Source organism: Phoenix dactylifera, chromosome 11, assembly GCF_009389715.1.
Source record: "Phoenix dactylifera cultivar Barhee BC4 chromosome 11, palm_55x_up_171113_PBpolish2nd_filt_p, whole genome shotgun sequence".
Classification (NCBI taxonomy): Eukaryota; Viridiplantae; Streptophyta; class Magnoliopsida; order Arecales; family Arecaceae; genus Phoenix; species Phoenix dactylifera.
The window spans coordinates 15,403,184-15,424,637 of NC_052402.1; the positions used below are offsets into that span (position 1 = coordinate 15,403,184).

A 21,454-nucleotide genomic window follows, 5' to 3' on the forward strand; every position below is an offset into this window, starting at 1 on the left:
TATCCACATCCGTAGGATGTGAGCCGCCATTATAAAAAGAAAAAAAAAAAAAAAAGTTGTTCGACATCATATCATATCAACCTTTGCATTAAAGCTGCGAGACATTGACACGTAGATGATGTTTCATAATGTAAAATTTCAAGAATAATATTTTGACAACAAAATTGACAGGAAGGACGACTAAACATGAAGTCATATGATGGAGTTAGCATAAAATAAGCCTAAAGACATTTGAGTGACATAGTTTTCATGTCCTCATATACTCCTTTCTAATCTCTTCAAGAATTACTAAAACTCTAATTAGATGATTCTCACATGCATGCAGTTAATGATCATCACATGGATCAGCTTGTTGCATTGCATCATGTCTCTGATCATATTCTACCAAAACTCCAGACAAGTTTGGTAATCCATGTTAGGACTAAAGTAAGGGTTGTTGAGGAATTCTATGGATGGTAGTTTTATCATAAAAGACTAGTCCAAGCATTCAGCAAATCCACTGATGGAGTTCAATCAAAAGATGGATGCCATGGGATCCGGGGTGAGCTTATTAATAGGCTTCAGAGTTCGATTAGGTTGTCAAAAAATACGGCAAAGTAGGCGAATACTAGCGGGTTAAAATTGACGTCCGAGGAGGGAGCTAAAGCAGCTTTTTAACGTCTTTCTCCATATTATGAGACCCACTTTAAACGCACGCAAGCGAGCCTCACGGCGTCATTTGGGCCCCGAAATTTCGGGTTCACGGAACCGTTTAAGGAGAGACTTAAAAACTACACACTTCGAAGTAGTGGTATATTTTCCGATATTTTTTATTTAAAACTTTACAAAACTAGCCGTTGGCACCCCAAATTCAAACGGCCGGTTTTGTCTTCACTTTTTTTTCTCTCTCTCCAATTATTATTATTTTTTTGATCCTAAAAACTTTAACAAAACCCCTTCTCAAAACGAAGCTCTCTCGATTCACAACGCTCGCTTTTCTCTCGCTCTTTCCGCCTCCCATTTCCTTGCTTTTGGTCTTCTGGGAGAAAGAAACCGTGAATCCCCCCCCACCACTCAATCCACCATTTTTTGGGTCTCTTTTCTTTCCTTCTTTTGGTTCTTGGATCGTTTCTAGGATCTCGCCGTGCAGGAATCGCGGGTTCGGGCGGCGTCTCCTTCCCCAAATACCTCTGTGAGTGCTCTTACCTTCTCTTTCTATCTCAGATCTCTCTTTCTTGCTATTTTGGTCTATTTTTGGGAGGTTTTTTCTTTTCGCTTCTTTTTTTCTGGTTGAATGATGCAATGCTGCGGAAATTTCGTTACTTGTTTTTCTTGTTGTTTCCCGATCCGGGAAATGGCAGCGTTTTCTTTGTTTTCTTTGGTTCTGTACAGATCTTGGTAGCTTTTCTCCGTTTTCTTGGTTTATTTCTTGAAATATTACCTCTTTCTCTTCTTTACTGAAAAGATTGTGGAGAACCCTTCCAGCGGTCTGGTCTTTTCTCTGTTTTGATCTCTTAAGACGAAAATGGTTGGAAAATCTCCAGAAGGTTTTGTAAATGTGAATAGAATGGAAAGGAAGAGGTGAATTACTCTTTCTTGGTTGAAATCGTGATTGCTTTTGATCATATTTCGATGGAACTGGAGAACACTTGCGAATGGAGTCATGTGGAAGACAAGAACGAAAGAAGAGGTGGATGGATGAAAAGCTCCGTGAGTTTTATCTTTTTAGAGGTTACGGTTGTATTAAGAAAAATCATAGCAAAACATTGTTTCATTTTATCCTCTATAATTTCTTTCTAAACTTTGTTCTGCTCTTTTTGAAAGCATTTTAGTTGAAAAGCTGGTTTCTGTTCATCACTTCACTGAAAAAAAAAATCAAGATTTGGTAATTCATGGTTTTATGTTACAATGCGAGTCTTGAAGGTTTAATTGTGGTGCATAAAGACATAATTCTTTATAGTTTATATCTTTATTTTTAACCTTCCATGTGGTGGATGAGTGTTTTATGCTTATGTTTTAATCTGTTCATGTCCTGTTGCTGTAATTTCTGATTGAAGTCATGTTTCTCTAAAATTGTAAGTTTACTTTGGTGCATTGTCTTTGCAATGTCCATCCAATATCTCACCAACTTTCTTTTTTTTTTATTTGACATTGTTTAGCCCAGCGCGCAACCAAGATGGCAGCAGCAAGGACTCCTGGTACCCCAGCTTCGAAGACCGAAAGAACACCAGTATCTACACCTGGAGGCTCCAGAGTCAAAGATGAGAAGATTTTCGTCACAGTAAGGATGAGGCCACTGAGTAAGAAAGAACAAGCACTGAAAGATGAAATAGTGTGGGATTGTATCGATGACCACACTATCGTGTTCAAGGGCTCAACTCAGGAGCGTTCAAATTTACCAGGCCCCTACGCGTTTGGTATTGATTAGATGAACCACTCCATTGTTTCTGATTAATTTATTTTGAAGTTTAAGACAAAGAGTTGCAGTTTTATGCTCCCAGACATAGAAGTAACTTGATTTTATCTTCCATATAGACAAAGTATTTGGACCTAATTGTTTGACCGAGATTGTCTACGAAGAAGGAGCTAAAAATGTTGCATTATCAGCATTGACAGGAATAAATGGTAAACATCAATGGATCTTTTTTCAGTTTAGTTTCTACTAGTAATTTGTCTTCATAATGGATTGAACAGGCAATTTTTCTTTTTTTTTTTTTTGTAGCCACCATCTTCGCTTATGGGCAGACCAGCAGTGGCAAAACATATACTATGCGGGGGATCACTGAGAGCGCTGTAAATGATATTTACAAGCACATAGAAAATGTAATTTTTACAAAAAAATTCTCACCTTTTGCTTATTCCCCCTTCTGGTGGAGGGAGGGGTGGAGTTCAGCGGCATCCAGAATTTATTTTTAAATATCCTTAATCTGGCTGCTCAGGAGGAAACGTCTCAATCTGATTTATGTCCTTTTTTATTGTCTTGCAGACTCCAGATAGGAACTTTGTGATTAAGATTTCTGGCATAGAAATATACAATGAGGTAGTAAGAGACCTGTTGAAAACAGATTCTGGTCCTCTTCGACTACTTGATGACCCTGAGGTATTCTGTAGTTTTTCTTATTATTAATCCTTTTTTGCTATGTGATGTTTATCCTGTTACATATTTTGGTTTCACTACCTCTGCAGAAAGGAACTATTATTGAGAAACTGGAAGAAGAAACAGTAAAAGATAGCCAGCATCTGAGACATCTGGTCGGCATTTGTGAAGGTTGGTTTTTTCGCTTTTTTGCGGATGGCATATTGACTTTAACTATTTTCATTATAAGTTCTGTATCTGGTGTTTTTTGTTTGTAATTTAAATGCAATATTTGTTTTAATTGTTTACAGCACAAAGGCAAGTTGGTGAAACTGCCTTGAATGATACCAGCTCCAGATCTCACCAAATAATAAGGCTGGCAAGTCTTATGAACTCAGTTACTTTTAGTATTTTATATTAAAATTCAGAAAGAAGGGGAACACTAAATTTGTTTTGGTTATAAATCCAGACGATAGAGAGTAGCCTACGTGAACATTCAGGCTGTGTGAAGTCTTTTTTGGCAAGCCTGGTAAGTTTTATCTCATATTCTGCTCCAAAATTCCAAATTAAATTTCTTTGATGGAAAGATACTAATTCTCATGACTGGTATTCTGCAGAACCTTGTGGACCTTGCGGGAAGCGAGCGGGTTTCACAAACTAACGCAAATGGTGTCAGACTTATAGAAGGCTCCCATATAAATCGTAGCTTGTTGACTCTTACAACAGTAATTAGAAAACTCAGGTCAGGTTTCTCGTATACTGCTCCCATTTTTTTCAAAAAAGTTTGTTGGAAAGAAACATATCTAGCAAAATGACCTGACTAAGATCATAACTAATGAACTATTAAATAGTTATTCAGTCAATTTCCTGATCAAAGTCCAATCAGTGAAGTAGTTTGAGTTTTGACTGAATTACATGGAATGTGAGGTAACTGGAAATTACTAAAATGATAGAAAAGTAAACTGCCATGTTAAAAAGAAACATGGCAAACAAATTGATGTTATCACATTCAATGAAAATAGGTGAGTGTGTTAATGGTAAATAATTTAAGCAGCTAACCTTTAAGCTTAAGGATGGAACATAAAGAACTTGAGAAAGAAAATAAAACTTTATGTGCTCGGTATGAAATAAAATCTCTGCTTTCTGCACTCATCAAGTTTTTTATTTGTATAATAACTCTTCCATTTGCCTGTGTAAGAACAAGAGATGGCACATTGGAAAAATGATTTAGACCAATATTGACCTATTAATCATGGTTAGACCAATGAAATTTACAAGATGATTTTGACCAATTGACTGAAATTCTAGTCGTGAATCAAATATTTGGATAGGAGTCTGCAATGTTGTGTTGGCTAAGATGAAAAGAAGATATCTTTTGTGTTCAATCATATGAGATGGCATCTCTCTTTGCTCTAGCAATGCTAAATAAACCTTTTTTTGTCCTCTCTTTTGAAAAGGGATCAAAAATAGCTAACCTCCAAAAGAGAGACCAAGTGGGTGTCCTAGATGTCCCTAATGAACCGGACACCATGAACAATAGGAAAGAGGTCGAGCTATTATAGAAACAGTCAAAATGGACAATGCTCGACTTTGGAGAGTATATTTAATGATAAGATATAGATTAATAATAACCATAGATTTTGGATTGCCGAAAACCTATCAACAAAGGGAAAGACCATTATAAATGATGATTTTGATTGGCCTCCTCACCTCTACTACCCCTTGCAGTAGAAGAAAAGATGAAAAGACTAATGATTTTGATAATTTTGATTGATGTATCGAAGGAATGGGAAAGAATAGGGAATTGCAAACATAACTTATTTGGATGCTAATGCAACACTTTTCACCTACATGGTGTATGTTGAACCAAGGTTAAATGCTATTTCGATTTCAGCAGTTTCGGCGATGTCAATGATTTTGGATCAAAGTTTTGAAGATTTAGATAAGGTCCAAAAATGTCCAATAAGATTATAATTTTAGAAAACTAAGTCGATATTACTATTAAATATATTTTATTGTTGGGGATTTGGGGCATATCATTATTGTGGCTCCACTTTAAAACATTTAGCTATTTTAGTAAAATGTTACAATCTTTTTTTAGAGTGTAATAAATTATTTTATACTGATGAAGAAGATGAAATTCCAATTATAATCATTTTTTTCCAGTAGTGAGAGTGAAGCTTGCTTGATTAAGACACACAATCATAGTACAAGAAAAACTAAGGGGGACTCTGACCATAGTTATGAACTAGAAAGATAATTAAGATTGAAAAATAGAAATAATTTATTATGTGCTACAAAAGTTAGGAGATTTGAAACATGGGAGGACATAAATATTTTAATTGACTACTTAGTTTAGTTGCAAGCTTATAATAATGACTTTAGATGGTGTTAAAAGTAATGAGTAGAGAAAGCACAATGACTGATGGAGAATAGACAAATAAAGATAGGTTTATATATTTTTTTAAAAATGGATTGACTTATATATAAAAGGAGTGCAAATGGTTGATCTTTTTGATGGTGACATTGGAAGCGATAGTAGTATATTAGCAACGAACATGTTAAATTGGTTTGATTTCCTTCCCTAAATTGGGTTAAATTCTAAATGAAGAAGGGACTGCAAATTGACCGTTTGTGGTTAATTATTGGTGCAAACATGTCATTTATACTTCTAGAAAAGGGTTTGCTCATGGGATTTGAATATCCTAAATGACCTAAAGAGCAAAAGGATGCATACATTTAGTATAAAGAAAATATGCTGATTTGGTGAATCAAAAAAAAAAAAAACTTTTATTGCAAAGACACTTGTACAATACTTAAGTACAAGTATACATAAGCGCTTGCTCACGCATAAATTTTGTGCACTCTCTTTACACACAAAACACCTCCACTCACTACACTCAAACGTCTCACTTGCACACACTTTGTTCTTCACTCACTCACTATTGATCTCTAACTCTCTTAGCCTCATTTTTGTTACCCAACAAGAGGACCCAAGTCTCCTATTTGTACTAGTTGGTAGGCGGTGTTCTGAAGTTCCGGTTAGTTTGTAGAGATATTTCTTCATCTTTTGAGTTGGTGAGAGAGTGCATGGTGGAAAGAATTTCTTCTAAAAAGAGAAGAAACTTTGACACTAGAGTGCCTAGGGCGCACATGCTACTGCATGGATCTCGAGTCCTGTACTCCTGAAACCCAACATGAGTTTTGTCTTGTTAGAAGAGTTTAATGTTAGTTAATTCTAGAAAGTTTAAATTTTTGTAAATTTTCTTTTGCAGTTATTAAAAAAGTTAATAGTTAGAACTCTTCGAGTTAGAATAGGCCTTGGAATTCCACATTGGAAACTTGAAGAAAAGAGTCTCCTTGTACTACTTATAAATACCTCTATTACAACTCTACTTGCAATTATACTTAAAATACTTGAGTTATTAATCAGTGAGAATTTTCTTATGAGAAATTTTTTTGCCTTCTCTCTATATTCTCTCTCCTCCCTTTTGGTAAATTCCTAGAGTTTACGAGTGATCGTGTGATAGCTGTATTCTTGGAGTGACCAACCAAGATGGTATTTTCAACCTTGGAAGAGAGTGACCCGCGTCTTCTCTTCTTCTAGTTACTGCTTCACCCCTGTTAAGAGCCTATTGGCTTGCTAATCATCATTATATTTAGGTTCCAACCCCTGACACCATTCATGTCGTAGTAAGGTTTCTATCTCGCCATGGTTGCACCAACATATCCATCCTCCTAATTTTCAGTCCAAGTTTAACACCTTCATGGTGTCAGTTGTTATTAGAGCACGGTTTCAAGATACTGTTGCATTGCCGCAACATCAAAGAGCATGTTGAACACGAGCAAGATCTACATGACATCAAATTAGATGAATCGCACTACCAGCTTGAACAACTTCAAGAAGAAAATCCACAGCTTTGTCACCAGCAAGAGCAACATGAACGTCGACATCGTTAGAGTTTCAATCACTACTCTGATATAGAGCCTTTTGATGATGAAAGCAGGTGTTCCCATAAAAAATTGGAAGATTTCAATCTATTCTATAACGGAAAACCATCTTCAATGAGTGAAGAACATACTTATAGCCAACGCAAATGAAGACTACATCGCAACCATCGTGACTTTAGTATTAAAATAAATATCTAACTTTGAAGGATGCCTACAACTTGATAAGTTTGTTGATTGGCTCTACACCATTGAATGAGTCTTTGAGCTTAACGAATTTTTGACGATCGACGCATGAGACTAGTCGCCGTTAAGCTCAAGAAGCACACATCAATTTGGCAAAAAATCTGAAGCAACGATATGAGTATGAAGGATGTGGCAAGATCCGAACGTGGGACAAGATGCACCGTGAACTCAAATGTAAGTTCCCTCCTAAAAATTATTGCTAGAATAAACTCTTTAAGCTTCACAATCTTCGATAGTGTGGTATGACTGTAGAAGAATACATAGTGGAATTCGAGCAACTTCTCATAATGTGTGACATCAAGGAGCTTGACAGCAAACTATAGGGCGATATCTTGGAGGATTGAAGCCTGACATTGAACAAGTTGTGCAACTCCAGCCCTGTTGATGCTGAAGATGTGATAGAGCATCCAACCAGAAGAGTTTCGTGTCAAAGACATCAACATCCTTTAAAGCTAGCACCTTCCAACCATCTCAGAAGGACAAGGGTATCCTCAACAACCCTTGCAAGTGTTTCAAGTGCCAAGGGTTTGGACATATTACAGCTAACTACCCAAATAGAGATCTCATCATTTTGGTGGAGGAAAAATAGTGCGTAGAAGAGGACAAAGATCAACCAGTCAAGTAGAACAAGAAAGGCTCAAGCAAGGAAGAGCTAGTGCATACCGATCAAGGTGAAGCCTTGATGGTCCGCTGCAACTTGAATACGACCATGGTAGCTAATGAAGAAAATTGGTTATGCCACAATATCTTTCATACTAAATCCACTTCATATGGCAAGATGGAGGAATTCAGCTAAACTTTGACATCCTAGGTACCTTATGCATGTAAGGATTTACCTTCGGCAACTTAGTTGTCAAATATTGCTGATAATGGTATATTAGACAATGAACACTGCCTACATCTTGCCAAAAACAAGACTAGGTTGTTGTGTCTCCTAAACACCCATTTGACAGTCTTGTTATTAGACTAATACTACATCATAATGGAGGCGAGATTGTTTAAAATCCTTGTGCTGAAGACATATGTAAGGAGGTCTGTTGTATTAAGATGAATGAGACAAATATAAACAAAAATTCAGAACCTTTCTTGATTAAAGAAAATAAAAATCTGCTGCAGCTGAGTATAGATTCTTTCAAGTATGACTATGTCGATGCACTCCCCATAACCTCCACGCAACTACGATCGGTAGATGAATTAGGCTATCTGGAAGAATCTACAAGTTCTTCAATGGATCCACCTTGTATCCATTTGGCAATGGTTGAGCTATACAAATTACTCCTACAAAATGGTTTCAACTAAGAAATCTGTGGAGAAGAAGTTGGCTTTTAATCAAAATTGCCTATCAATTCCCCACAAACAATCTGCATGTTTTCCACCATGTTTTGCTATGTTGGTTGAAGATTTAATTTGCAACGAAGACATAACTTTGGAGATCAAAGTGATCAACACGAAAAGTATTGATGGCAGTGATGTTGTGATACTTTACTCGCGGTTGCCTAAAGGATTGCAGAAAAGATGGATTACATTAAATTATTATGCCAATGTGGAAAAGTTTCGAGAGAAGAATCTCAAAATTTTGGATGGCAGTACTTCAAAGAGCATCATGTTAAGATTAGTGCTGAAGAGAACATTATCAGCATCTATAATTTTGTTGCTGAACTTAAAGAGATGGCTAAGGTTTAGCATCAGAAACTACTCATTGTGGGTCAAGAGATGGAACCGAATGCCAACAAAGATATTGAAGGAAACCATAAAGAGCATAGGCCTAAATCCAATCTCAGGCCTCTTGCAATCTCCTTCAAGATGGCTGCTGGATTTTGGGAGAACGCAAGAGACAATTGAGCGTTGGCATGCATGCAGTGTTTCCTTAGTTCATAGAGATGGAACTGAATGCCAACAAAGATATTGAAGGAAACCATAAAGAGCATAGGCCTAAATCCAATCTTAGGCCTCTTGCAATCTCCTTCAAGATGGCCGCTGGAGTTTGGGAGAATGCAAGAGACAATTGAGCTTTGGCATGCATGCAATGTTTCCTTAGTTCATAGAACTTACTTTTTCTTGCTCTTCAAAGCTGATCCAACATATTCTATCTATATGAGAGTGGAACTTAGGAGGTTATCCCTTCTAAAGAATACTCTCTCAGAAAAATCTTGATAAAAATGTGAAAGTCAAAATACTACTCTCTCATCAAGTACCAAGAAGATGGGTAGGAAGCACAAGGACATCTATGACAAGAATGCTAGCCCAGTTCATGTCAAAATTAAGGATCGTCTAGATATTCAGTGGCTCCACTACACCTACAAACTAAACATGGATTATGGAAAGGCTTACTTGCTTCTGGATAATCAATACTGCAATCAATAATAAGCTCTCCTTGAAAGTAGCTGGGCAGCTGCCATTGTCACTATGGATGGCAGCTACAACTACAACTTTGCCGACTACTTGTAGTTTATTGATAACTTAAACTTCTTCGTTGATGGTGTATATGCAACATTCAACGTAGTCGACCTAACACCTTACTATGAAGACTAGGAAGACTAAGAAGGTAGACTCGATGGTGTGAATCTTCTCCAACCAAGAGAGTATGATGCCAGAGTGCCTAGGATGCACATGCCACCACATAGGTCGTGGTCTTGTACGCATGAGTTGTGGGTCCTGTATGCATAGGTTGTGGGTCCCGTATGTGCGGGTCATGGAACCCAACATGAATTTTGTCTCATTAGGAAAGCTTGAGAACTTTTGATTTTTGTGAACTTTCTTGTTAAGAACTTTTGATGTTATTAGAAAAGTTAGTATTAGGGTTCTTCGATTTAGAATAAGATTTGGAATTCCGTGTTGAAAAGTTGAAGGAAAGAGTCTCCTTGACCAACAATTCTTCAGTAACAGTTTATCTTGGATACTTAGGATTTGCGCATACCAATGAATGGAGTCAAAAACTTTAGCTTAAAGCCCTAAGATGCCTCGAAACCAATTATTCTTGGGATTCAACCAAATCATTCGAACGATTAATTTATAGAATTTTTAAGAATAATTATCAACTGAGTCTTTTCCTTGCCTTAGATTTTATAATCTATGATATAGGTATAACATAATTATAAGAAAGGAACTCACAATGCATATTCTTCTTCATCTTTTCCCAATTAGTGATTTTTTGGCTTCCCATTATGCTCCCGCATAATTTTTAGTTGGTGCCACCATGCAGCCGCCCTACCTTGCAGTTGTGTTGCCACTAGTGGTACTTTCTTATTGTACGGAACCTCCTTGAACTCAAGGATCTCCTCGACTGTATAGAGCCAATCCAGGAACTCCACGGTCAAGCTCCCTAAGAACTCAAGCAGATCGATTTTGAGGCGCTACTCCCATCGCCTTGGATCCCCACCCAAGGTTGGCCTCCCCTCTGATGCCCTTGGTGCGATCTGGAAAGGGTTGAGCATGTCATCCTCCTCAACCTCATCCATGCATGAGGGTGTTCGATTGCATGAAGTTGTCAAGTAAGTCTTCGATTTGGCATCGAATCTTCGATTCGTACAACACTAATCCACTTCCTTGTGCTCCTCCCACCTGCATCATTTGCTTCTTCTTCGGAGCCATCTGAATCAAATCAAAACTCAGGCTTTGATACCAACTAACGCAATGGGAAAAGAAAGAAGAGGCAATTTGATTGATGAGGTTATACTTCAAAGAAGATCAACACACAAATAGAAGAAAACTAGATTAAAAATTCTTCACCTGGTGAAAGAAATTCTCTCGAATTTTTTTTTATTAATATTTTAAATGTTTCTATTACAATAGGTTATGGGCATATTTATAGGACATGATATCCTAATCCTGATTTAGGTATTAGACATGATATAGAATCATATTTGAAATAGGACTCGACAATAAGAAAATATACTATAATTATTTTATTACAAATATTGAAACCTACCTAAAATTCTATTATCTGCTGGCTCCTACGATGCTTGGCATGGTTTAGTTGATTATAGTACTTGCTGGCTGCAACCCGTGCTGCATAACGTATCTTTTGTAGTTCTATGATGTACTCATATTTTCCATAGACTTGTTAGTCTCCAAGGCACCCTTGTCGAAGCTGGCTCTGATTTCCCTTCACTATAAGGGTATCAATTCCTTAATGACTTCAGGACTAGGTTGTCTCTCCATTACTTGCTCGCCCGGCTTGTCTTGTAACTCATCTTCTATCTCCTTAGAATCTGGCAGCATTACCTGTTAGCGGACCACCAAGATGATGCATCATCAAACACCACCTCATGATATGTAACAACATCCTATTGTAGGGTCACAACATCTCCAGCCTTTTCTTTCACCATCGTAGCCCTCAAAGATGGACCGAGCAGCCTTCTTATCAAACTTGTTGCGTAGTTGATCAGGCACGAATACGTAGCTTACACATCCAAAAACTTGGAAGTGGCTGATTGTGCTACTAAGCTTCTCTTCATCACCAATCATATGATTAGAGCACCTTGAGTCAACAATCCAATCCTTGCTGTAGTCAACCACTCCTGGATTAGACTTAGCAACTGCTGACTCCCCTGCTTCCATGGCAGCAGCTTCTATCTGTCCTACCGTCAAAATCTATCTCTTCTTCAAAGAGGACTTATGTGGACTCTGCTACGACGAAGGATACCTCAAAGTCCCACTCTCCTTCACCATTATAGTCATCTTGATGCTTGCTGGACATTTCTTTCTACCAATTCCTTCTTGTATCTGCAGACTTGTGCAAAGTGGCCTGCCTTGATACAGTTGTATCACTGACCATTCCATTGTTAAATCTTGCGGATTGTACTCTTCTACATCGTGTTGTCGAGCCTCCCCCTTTCCTAGAGCCCCTCCGTTGTTGCCTCCTAAATTTATCGTCCTCCTCTTTCTTTTGTCTTGTATCAAACTGTCTTCCTGAGTGGCCTCTTCTTTTTATTGCTAAAGAGCGCCTCCTCTATATTTTTAAATGGAACTCCCGCCATTTGTTTTGCAAGAGGCTTCGTGGTTGGCCAATAAATTTTCTAAGTCTAGTAGAGAAGGATGGATTGGCCAACCTTGTATTGTCGTGATAACCCCCGGGTACTTGGATTTTAGACCATTGATAGTAATTCGTCTCATTCCATCTTCACCAATTTTTGCATTAAGATCCAATTGTTCTGCAGAAAGTTCTAACTTTTTCAGAAAATATTTACTTATCGAAAGTGTACCATATGAGACATTCATCAGCTCTCTCCCGAGAAGTTGGAGCCGAGCTGCAATTTTCTTTGAAAAGAGGGCAGCAAGAGCACCCCATGCTTCTTTTGATGTCTCTACGTCCTCAGTACATGCAAGTAAATTTTTCTCTATTGCTGTCTCTACATCCTGACTTGGTATGACCCCACATACATTACCAAGTCCTTGATTCTGTACGAGCAAAAAGATCTCCCAAATGGCATAAGCTGCATTGTCCTCGCACTACATTTTTACCTCATAATCTCTCACAGAGAATTCCACGCACTTGTATGAAGCTGTTTTTAAACTACGGTTGATCTTAATGCAATAGTAAATTGACAAGGCTGATTGTTTTCTAAAAGTTGCTGCTATGGGCTATCTTGAACATTGTAAAACTGGTTTTCTAATGCCATTGATTTTCTCCATGCAGTGTTGGGAAAAGAAGCGGCCATATACCCTACAGGGATTCAAAGCTAACACGTATACTGCAGCTTTCTCTCGGTGGAAATGCAAGAACTGCCATTATATGTACCATGAGTCCAGCACAAAGCCATGTAGAGCAATCTCGGAATACCCTACATTTTGCAACTTGTGCCAAGGAAGTTACAAATACTGCTCATGTTAACATGGTAAGAAACAAAATACCAACATAAAATGAGATAAGTTGGTTGCCTGTTTTTCTTGTTGCAGTATCAGGATTTTTCTTTTCTTGAATGAATCATGCAGCTGACCCTTCGCTTAATCAGGTTGTGCCAGACAAACAGATGGTCAAACATCTGCAGGATGTGGTTGCCAGACTCGAAGCAGAACGACGCACCCCGGAACCTTCCGAAGCCCTTCTGAAGGAGAAAGAGCTGAAAATTAAGGAGGTAAGAAACCTTAAATTTTATTGCTTTTGAAGGTATAAACAATCATTTGTATCATTACTTTGGGAAAAGGAGGAGCTATAGATTGATGAGTCATATACTTTGTGAACTGGTGACAAGCAGATGGAAATGGAAATGGAAGAACTGAAACGGCAAAGAGATCTTGCGCAGTCGCGACTGGATGACTTGCGAAGGAAAGTAGGTGCAGCAGATCAGACGGTAAGGAATCCAAACTCCCTTTCCCCTTTTCCAACTCGCATTTACGGAGCGTTATCTTTTCATGCTCTTTTCTTCTGTCACTCTCCAGGGTTCGAGTCCCCTTGAGCCATCGCCTCGACGAGTGGCTAAATGCCTCACCTTTTATGGCCCATCATCACCGCATCATGGCGACAGAGGACATGGAAGGGCTGAGAAGATGAGGAACCCAATGAGGCAGTCATCAACTGTTCCATCCATGCTTGTGCATGAAATTCGCAAGCTCGAACAGCTACAAGAGGAACTTGGAGAGGAAGCGCACCGAGCTCTTGAAGTGCTGCAGAAAGAGGTGGCTTGCCACAGACAAGGGAATCAGGATGCCGCTGAGACTGTTGCCAAACTTCAAGCGGAGATCAGGGAGATGCGTGCGATCAGATCCCTGACTAAAGAGGTCAACATCGAAGATGTGATCACCGGTCAGAATGCCGGTGCCAATCTTAAAGAAGAGATAACGCGACTTCATTCGCAGGGGAGTACCATTGCCAATCTGGAGGAGCAGCTAGAAAATGTCCAGAAATCTATAGATAGGCTAGTGATGTCTCTGCCGAACAATTTGCAGCTCAATGAAACCACCCCGAAGTCCTCAAAGAGTCAGCCGAAGAAGAAGAAGAAGAAGATGATGCTTCCTTTGACCTTGAGCAGCCACGTCAACCGACCGCATCTTATAAGGGCGCCATGCTCTCCTCTCTCTTCTTCCCGGAAGATATTAGAGTCTGAAATAGAGAACAAGGCTCCAGAGAACGACGCAGGATCCCCGGAGACCTTTTCAGGTTCTGAGAAAGCTACTCCGACCAAGAGCGAAGATGGTGGCGACATAACATCCAGGGAAGGAACGCCACGCTGCCAACGTTCCAGTTCTGTGAACATGAAAAAAATGCAGAAGATGTTCCAAAATGCTGCAGAGGAAAATGTAAGGAGCATACGAGCATACGTCACCGAGCTGAAAGAGCGTGTTGCGAAGCTTCAGTACCAAAAGCAGCTTCTTGTGTGCCAGGTTTGAGATTTTTTTTTCTTGGTTTTCGTTTTCGTTTTCGTTTTCTTGGTTTGTTCTTCCTTGAACATCTAGAAATTTTTACCTCTGTTTTAGGTATTGGAATTAGAATCAAATGAAGCTGCAGGGCACGAAGTACCAGAGGCTGATGAGCATATATCAGAACTGCAAAATTCCACTGATGCATGGGATTCCGTCTTCAAGGAGCAAATGCAGCAGATTATTCAACTATGGGATGTTTGTCATGTATCGATAATACATCGGTCGCAGTTCTACTTGTTATTCAGAGGTGATCGAGCGGATCAGATATACATTGAGGTAGAGCTCAGGAGATTGGCTTGGCTGCAGCAGCATTTTGCTGAAGTTGGCAATGCAAGCCCTGCTCATATCGGAGACGAGCCTGCAGTTTCTCTGTCATCAAGGTATGAGAAATTTGAGTTACTTCCACATTATTCAATCAGTTGTTTGCATTATTTAATCTTTTAACCGGCGACAAACTGTTGTTTGCTGATCTTTTGATCCAAACTGCAGCATTAAAGCATTAAGGCAGGAAAGAGAGTTTCTTTCCAGAAGGGTTAACTCACGTTTGACAGAGGAGGAGAGAGAGCGGCTCTACATCAAATGGCAAGTTCCCCTTGAAGGGAAGCAGAGGAAGCTTCAGCTGGTGAACAAGCTTTGGACTGATCCAAACGATCCAGTGCACATCGAGGAGAGTGCTGACATAGTGGCCAGATTGGTAGGATTCTGTGAGGGAGGAAACATCAGCAAAGAGATGTTTGAGCTGAATTTTGCACTGCCAGCAAGCAAGAAACCATGGTTTTTGGGATGGCAACCCATATCAAATTTGTTGAGACTCTGATGCTGCGAGGTACCAGAAATAAAAGAACTGAAATTTTATTAGATTCTTTCTTTCTTCCCCTAAATTGTTTTAATAGCAATTATTATTGTTTCCTAAAATAGTTGCTAACTACAAGGAATCCCTTGAAAAGTTCATCTCAATTTCAGGGGTATTTGCCTGATTATGGGTTATCAAAGAAACCTTATTTCAGTGGCATAAACTTTAACCTAGCAAATTGTCACGCCCCGAACCCAGCACCTGGGTTCGGTATGCGACCGGCCGCATGAGCCCTAGAGCAGTGCCCTAAAGATCATGCAAGGTCTAAGATGAACAAAAATCCGATAATTCTACAGTTAATCACTTAAATCAAATAGATAAATCCAACATGATCAGATAATCAAATTGGTTCATTTACAAAAGCTTTCAATATTCATTGATATCAAGATAGACTAAGTGACTAATGACTCTCATACTCGCACTCTGCGCTCATCCCATCAATGTCTATGCATCCTACAACTCTGAAAAAAAGAAGAAGAAGGGGGGGTGAGCTTTACAGCCCAGTAAGAATTCCTACACATCCATACCAACACAATAATAATATTATATTGAAAGCCACGACAAATCGATGCACATTTCATGAAATCATAAACCGGCTATCAAAAGGCTCAAATAATCAATATAAGTATGTACGTCAAATATCAATGAAAGTCCAACCACACAAGAATGATATAGCATACGATAGCTCATAAATCTTCATTAATGTTTTCAATGCTTTTTCTTTCCATTCTATATTAACTTGATCCGGATCAATTATCTTTCCAACTTTGGGCTACATCCTGGTCATGTTTCCGGCCCGTGACAGGGCAATCGATAGTATCACATTTCCAGCCTGTGATGGGGCAATCGATAGTATCACATTTCCAGCCTGGTCAAGAGGTCGAGGAAAGAGGCTGGAGACGGGGCAATCCATAATATCACATTTCCAGCCTGTGATGGGACAATCAATAATAACGAGATAAGCCCAAAGTCCATGTTCATTTAATCAATTCACAAACACACATCCATTCCCCTTTCCACTTTATTTCTGACCTAGACTGACCATGGTCACGTTTCCAGCCTGTCACGCCCCAAATCCGGATCATGACACGGCCGTGCTATTGCTATCTTATGCACACAATAACACGAAGCCACATAAAATTTTATAATAAAAATAAATAGTTTCATTTACTAATGTCATAACATTATTGAAGAAGTTGGAATAGTACAGAGATTCTAAAATCTGATTATTACATAACATTTTCAATTATCCCAACCCTGAATAACATCAAGCTCCCTGCTCCTAGTGGTCTTATTCATCTGTAGAAAAAAGTAGATAAAAAGGTATGAGCTACACAACTCAGTAAGTAACCAGGTACTATCTTATTGGATCAAGTACAATTATGCCAATGCAGTGATTAAAAAGCCAACAATTGTAGTAAAATAAAATATTTTATAGATGATACACACAAATCAGGTCATAAAGCAATGTATGATCCATCCATGAAAGTTCATTTTTTTTTTTGATGAAAAAAAGGGGTAGGGGGGAGGAAGGGACAAGCCCACCCCCGCGTAGCAGCCCCCACTGGGCCCCCGCCCCGCCAGGAGAATGTTCGATGCGGGCAGAAATGGCCGTGTGTTGGGCACCCCGACCGGTTTTACTCATACCCTCCCCATCCGTGAGCCCGGCTCAGCTACTCCTCTGAGCTCTGGCTCGAGTCCCACGTGTGAGTACGTCACACCCGGCACCACCCCGGCTACTAGCGGTTCAAGAGCGGTCCTACACCACAAGTCCAAGCAGTGGCCAAAGTAGTGAGCTCCGGTCCACAATTTAATCGTCGCCGCAACGATTCGAACTTGGGACCTTGTGGTTAGAATTGCTGCCCAGTACCACTAGGCTACCACCTTGGTGGCATCCATGAAAGTTCATAACCATGATAATGCAAGTTATATAGAAATATTGCCATTTATCCATACTTTATAAAACATACTCTCAGACGGATGTGCTGCTATGGTCACTATAATCCCGTGACAGAGCCTGTTAATCTTAGTCGACTAATTCTGTTATTCGTTACCAACTTTAACCCGTTGGCAGAGGGCCTGTTATTTTTTGGATGCTAGCTCCAGGGTGTCGACTGGCCTCTATTTCTAGAGGTGGTCATAGCTATCTGAGAATTCATAAATCATATTCTTTTTCTTTTATAAATCATAATCATCATAAATAGGTTGGAAAATGATAAATGACATCATATAATAAATGCATAAACATGTCTCAAATATCATTTTTCATGCAGTCTAGCATAATCATAATTTCATAACTCATACACCATCAAATATTCATGAAGAATGCTCTTTAATCAAATTCATGAATCACATGCAATCATATACTTGATCCTAATTTTGAGAAAAATATATCATAACCAATACATTTTCATAATTGTAAATAAACAGTAATTTAAAAACTTTAAGATCAGTGCCAAGGTTACTTACTGCAATATGCTTTCCAATTTCTTACGTCCGGGTGACAAATCCTTGATCACCTAAATAAATCACATAGGGATCACATTATTCTCTATTTATTTCATAATTTTCTAATTTATCATAATATGAATTTACTTGCTTGAATCTCAAGTCCAATTTACTTAATTTAGAGCCCTTGGCCTCCATTTAGAATCAAATTGGGTTCATGTAGGTCAATTGGGTCTTTAATTAAAGAATTGGGCTCGGTTCCTGATTGGGTCTAGCCCTATCGGGTCAATTTGGTCTTCTGATTATGTTATTGGGCTCAATTTCAAGTCCAATTAGGTTTAACTTTCGTCTAGGGTCAATGTGGCTCATCTAGGCTTGAGTCAGGATCAGCCCAAAGTCAATTCGGTCTCAATTTAGTTAAACTGGTTTTGAATTGGGCTTGATTCATATTTAATTTGGGTCTGCTGAGACTAACTCAGCTTAATTAGGTTCAGACCCAACTCAATTGGACTTAATTTGGTTCGGATTTATCCCAATTTATAGTTTGGGTTCGTCCGGACTTAGCCCAATCTGACTGGGCTCGGTTTTAGTCAAATTTGGCTAAACCTATTTTTCTTTTCTTTTATTTGGGCCTAACAGGTTCGGACCCGTACTCGGATCAGGCCCGTTAGGTCGAACCCGTTAAGGGTCTCTCTCTTTTTTTTTCCTTTCCTTTTCTTTTCTTTTTCTTTTCTTTTTCTTCTTTTCTTCTTTTTCTTTTCTTTCTTCTTCCTTCCCGAACCTTCTTCTCCATTCTTTCTTCTTTCTTTTTCTTCTCCTCCTCCTCCACTGTTTGTCTCCCTCTCTACAATCCTCTCCGATTGGTAGGACCCGGTGTTAGTCCTACGTCGCCGGAGCAGAGGGCTGCATCACCGGAGTAAGAGACGAACGATCCCCTTCAAGGCAGGTAAAGCCCTTCTTCAGAATTTATTTTTTGTGGTGTGAGGCTCAATAGTCCCACATCAGAAAGACTCGTTCTAGAACCTGGGCATATGAGGCGGGTGTCTCCTAATCCTGCAGACACATTTTGGGTGGAAAACAAAACCGGGGAGGGATGAAGGACGCTTGCGTGAAGCCCCGGAACCGGACAATATCTGGCAGGGGAGTCCCGTGTTCTTCCCTTATGTGGCCCCCACGTGGGCACTGGGTGCCTCACGTGCTCCGCGCAGGCGGAGGCGTGACATTTGGTATCAGAGCCGAGGATGGCTCTTGTCCGATGGTGGGAAGGGTGTGAGGCCCAATAGTCCCACATCGGAAAGACTCGTTCTAGAGCCTGGGCATATGAGGCGGGTGTTTCCTAATCCTGCAGACGCGTTTTGGGTGGAAAACAAAATCGGGGAGGGGTGAAGGACGCTTGCGTAAAGCTCTGGAACCAGACAATATCTGGCAGGGGAGCCCCGTGTTCCCCCCTCATGTGGCCCCCACGTGGGCATTGGGTGCCTCACGTGCTCCGCGCAGGCGGGGGCGTGACACAGCCCGTGACAGGGCAATCTATATAACATGGTTAGTCCATACCACCACATCCATAAATCCAATTATGCAGGTATAGGTTATACACATACATACATCCATCACAATACCAATCACAAGCCAACACGATTAAAATATAATTTAATATAAAACTATTTTGCTTTGTCTGGATCATAGCATATCAAACATATATAGTGCAAAAATATTTATATCATGTAGGATTGGCGTACAAGGATTCTTACCCTTTGTTGAAAAACTCAGATAGACTAATCACCCGCCCTCACGGCGATTTAGAAACTGGGATGCGCAGAACTCCGCTCAACATCCTTTCGTCCAATGGATTATTCTCCTACAGAACCAAGACGATATTAAAAATTACCCAAGATATCTGACAACCCAAAACTCTCTATGGATCCTCTCAAGGGTCTACAAGTATCTAGTACCCCAAGACTAACCAACAATCCATGATCTCCCTAAATTAAACTAGAGAGAAAATAGACTAATAAGAGACAACAACTAGAGAGAGAAGATAAAATAACCAACTCTCTCTCTCTCCCTCTCTCCCTCTCTTCCTTCCTCCTTCCCGTCAATAAAATAGCCAAGAAGAGAGAGAGTTGGCTCTCTCTCTCTCTCCCTCTCTTCCTTCCTCCTTCCCGTCGAGAGTGCTCGGCAGCAGGCGGCCCATGGCCGGCGACGCCCTATGGTCGTCGGCCCATGGTGGTGCCGGTGGTGCCACGCCCAGCGACGGCCGGCCGGAACGGAAGAGGAAAAGGCGGAACAGAGACTCGGCTTTTCCCATTAGTCCGGCGGCTTGCCAGCCGGATTCCAAGGCGACAGTGGCCCAAAGACAAAGGAGAAGGAGGAGAAGGTGCTCACCTTACCTCCGGCGACGAGTTCCTCCAGTAAGATCGGCGGCAAACAACCCAATCTCACGGATCCCCTTTTTTTTCTTTCCTTTTTCTTTTGAACGGCACTCGGTTGATGCCCTAGGACGAGGAGAAAGGGATCTTTTATAGATGGAGTTTGGTTCAATTTAGGTAAGATTTAATCCCCCTTTTTCCTCTGTTTTTTTTTTTTTTTCTGGTGGATTCGGGAGGAGGAAGATGGGTTTGAAACAGGGGAGGGAGAAGACCCGGTCGGGAGTCTCCCTCCCCCTTCTCATGGGTCGGATTGTATGCCAAGCCCAGTAAAATGTGGGCCTTTACACAAATATTTCGGACTATTTTAAAACCTTAAGAACTTGGTAACCGTTGAGGCAAAAATCTGATCCAAGCCAAATTGTTGATTCCGAGATGGAAGTAGGATATCCGTTTCATTTCACATCAATTGGTCAGAGGATATCTGAAACCAAATCATAGTCATTTTATATTAAAGTTAATGGCTCAGGATGGATGTAGTATTGATAGCTTGAATATTTTTCGGCGGTTGATAAAATATTATTTAATGAGAAGATACCTTGGATTGCTAAGTAACTAAATTCTAGATAACTCGTTATATTTAGTATATTCTCTAGCAACATTTTGAAATTTTTCTTTATAATCCTCAGTCCACATGCTGCGATATCCCTTAAGAACTGGGTTCGCTTTGATATCATTTGTAATAACTTAGAATCACACCTAAAATGATTAATTAGAATATATTATTTGTATTTTTTGGTCTTGTATAAATATCTAAGATCTATCCAATACATAGGTAATATAGAACTAAATACGTCGAAAAAATATAGAACCAAAAGAAAGTTTTCTTTCTTAAAATTTCTATAAGAAAATTGGTCACAAGTGGCAGTATTCTTTAAGGCCGCAAGAGACCTTAAACTCTTGTAAGACTCGGACTACATTGAAATGAAAAGTGAAATCTTAAGGTATTTCTGGTTAAGAGGCCAGACTACATGATGGGAACCTAGTTGTTTAGAAAAAATAAAGTAGGTTTCGAACCAAGTGCTGATGATCGATTCTCCGTTCATATCAGCTAGTTTCTAGAAGAGCATTAGGTGCATCAGAGACTATTACACATAGCCTGCACAATTCATTATA

At 39.6% G+C, this 21,454-nt stretch overlaps 1 protein-coding gene and 1 long non-coding RNA gene across 2 annotated transcripts; one reads left to right on the forward strand and one right to left on the reverse strand.

Moving 5' to 3' along the window:
* The first annotated feature begins 963 nt into the window (after positions 1 to 963).
* On the forward strand, positions 964 to 15,566 carry LOC103709316 (kinesin-like protein KIN-7A). Its single transcript, XM_008794609.4, has 15 exons — positions 964 to 1,171; positions 2,139 to 2,396; positions 2,515 to 2,604; positions 2,702 to 2,802; positions 2,966 to 3,079; positions 3,166 to 3,247; positions 3,367 to 3,434; positions 3,525 to 3,584; positions 3,673 to 3,797; positions 12,888 to 13,086; positions 13,204 to 13,326; positions 13,447 to 13,542; positions 13,631 to 14,572; positions 14,666 to 14,991; positions 15,101 to 15,566. Exons 2-15 carry the CDS (start codon positions 2,156 to 2,158, stop codon positions 15,426 to 15,428), a joined length of 2,895 nt encoding a protein of 964 aa, XP_008792831.2. The 5' UTR covers positions 964 to 1,171; positions 2,139 to 2,155; the 3' UTR covers positions 15,429 to 15,566.
* A 1,035-nt stretch (positions 15,567 to 16,601) lies between these two features.
* LOC120112408 lies at positions 16,602 to 21,006 on the reverse strand. The gene is made up of 3 exons (XR_005514015.1): positions 20,298 to 21,006; positions 19,664 to 19,770; positions 16,602 to 16,763 (listed from the first exon to the last, which is right to left on the reverse strand). It is a non-coding gene; the product is annotated as an uncharacterized LOC120112408 (long non-coding RNA).
* Positions 21,007 to 21,454: the final 448 nt, after the last annotated feature.